This window comes from Limulus polyphemus, unplaced genomic scaffold (assembly GCF_000517525.1).
Source record: "Limulus polyphemus unplaced genomic scaffold, Limulus_polyphemus-2.1.2 Scaffold5259, whole genome shotgun sequence".
Taxonomy (NCBI): Eukaryota; Metazoa; Arthropoda; class Merostomata; order Xiphosura; family Limulidae; genus Limulus; species Limulus polyphemus.
The window spans coordinates 3520-4847 of NW_013670869.1; the positions used below are offsets into that span (position 1 = coordinate 3520).

Consider the following 1328-nt stretch of genomic DNA (forward strand, 5'->3'; position numbering starts at 1 on the left):
TGACGTCTTCTGAAGGTCGTCATATCATTGACGTCTTCTGAAGGTCGCCATATCATTGACGTCTTCTGAAGGTCGTCATATCATTGACGTCTTCTGAAGGTCGCCATATCATTGCCGTATTCTGAAGGTCGTTATATCATTGACGTCTTCTGAAGGTCGCCATATCATTGACGTCTTCTGAAGGTCGTCATATCATTGACCTCTTCTGAAGGTCGCCATATCATTGACCTCTTCTGAAGGTCGCCATTTGTGCATTTTGCGAAAAACATATATTTGTCCAAAAATATTTTGACACAATTATTTAAAGATAAACTGGACATTTCATACTAATAAATCGCTAAATACCACCACACGGTCGCCATTTTGTTTGTTTTTCAAATATGCAGTAATCTCACACTGATCTTCTGTAAATCAAATAAACCCATAATTAAATAATATAAATATTTTACTATTGCCGATAAGGATACTAATGTTTTTATTTAAACATATCACGATTACAATTAGAGATAATTAAGTAGCCAATTAGCTAATTTATTTTATATGTGTTGTAACTACTTCTCCTCCTAATATTGTGAGCTTGTTTTTTTATCCCCACCTTTTTTTTTAATACTGATTATTAATTAAATATTAAGGAATAATATATTATTTGGTTTAACGGAAAGTAAATTCTGGTGATTGAATCAGGTGTTAATGACTAGTATATTGTTGTTGTTTTTAACACACTGGTTCTATGTAAAGCGCAAAAACTAAGCTTATTCTAACCTAAAATAATTTGTCCAGATACGCTATGCTAGCCCAGAAAGACTTTTCGAAAGACTCACCGACCTTCGTTTCCTGAGCATCGACTTTTTGAACACTTTTCTACTAACCTACAGGGTGTTTACTGACGCTGTCACTGTACTCAAGGCGCTGAAGAAGGTCCATTACAATCCAGAGCTCCAGATGAACACATCTCTTCAAGACTCGACAGGGTAAAAACGTAGCCAACATCGTTAGTCAGCTTTAAAAATCACTACATTATTGTTTTCTTTTTAATCTTGGTGTGTGTGTGTGTTTATTTCTGCAGGCTTCAACTGCAAAAGCGCCAAAGTCATTGAAAATGGCGCTAAAGTCTAATTTTGTTCATAATAGATTGTTATATACCCTGTAGTTACGCCGAAACGTTCACCACACTATATTGTTGTACACCCTGTAGTTATGTCAAAAGGTTTGTCACACTATGTTGTTGTACACCCTGTAGTTATGTCAAAAGGTTTGTCACACTATATTGTTGTATGCACTATAGTTATGTCAAAAGGTTTGTCACACTATATTGTTGGTGTACTTTG

At 35.2% G+C, this 1328-nt stretch overlaps 1 protein-coding gene across 1 annotated transcript in view; it reads left to right on the forward strand.

Moving 5' to 3' along the window:
* LOC106472342 (ras-specific guanine nucleotide-releasing factor 1-like) overlaps nt 1-1328 on the forward strand; it is a gene marked incomplete at its 5' end in the record, with an annotated part of 29901 nt that overhangs the window by 2964 nt on the left and 25609 nt on the right. The window contains one exon of the mRNA XM_022400938.1: nt 781-971. Coding sequence (XP_022256646.1) covers nt 781-971 — 191 coding nt within the window. The remainder of the gene's footprint in view (nt 1-780; nt 972-1328) is intronic.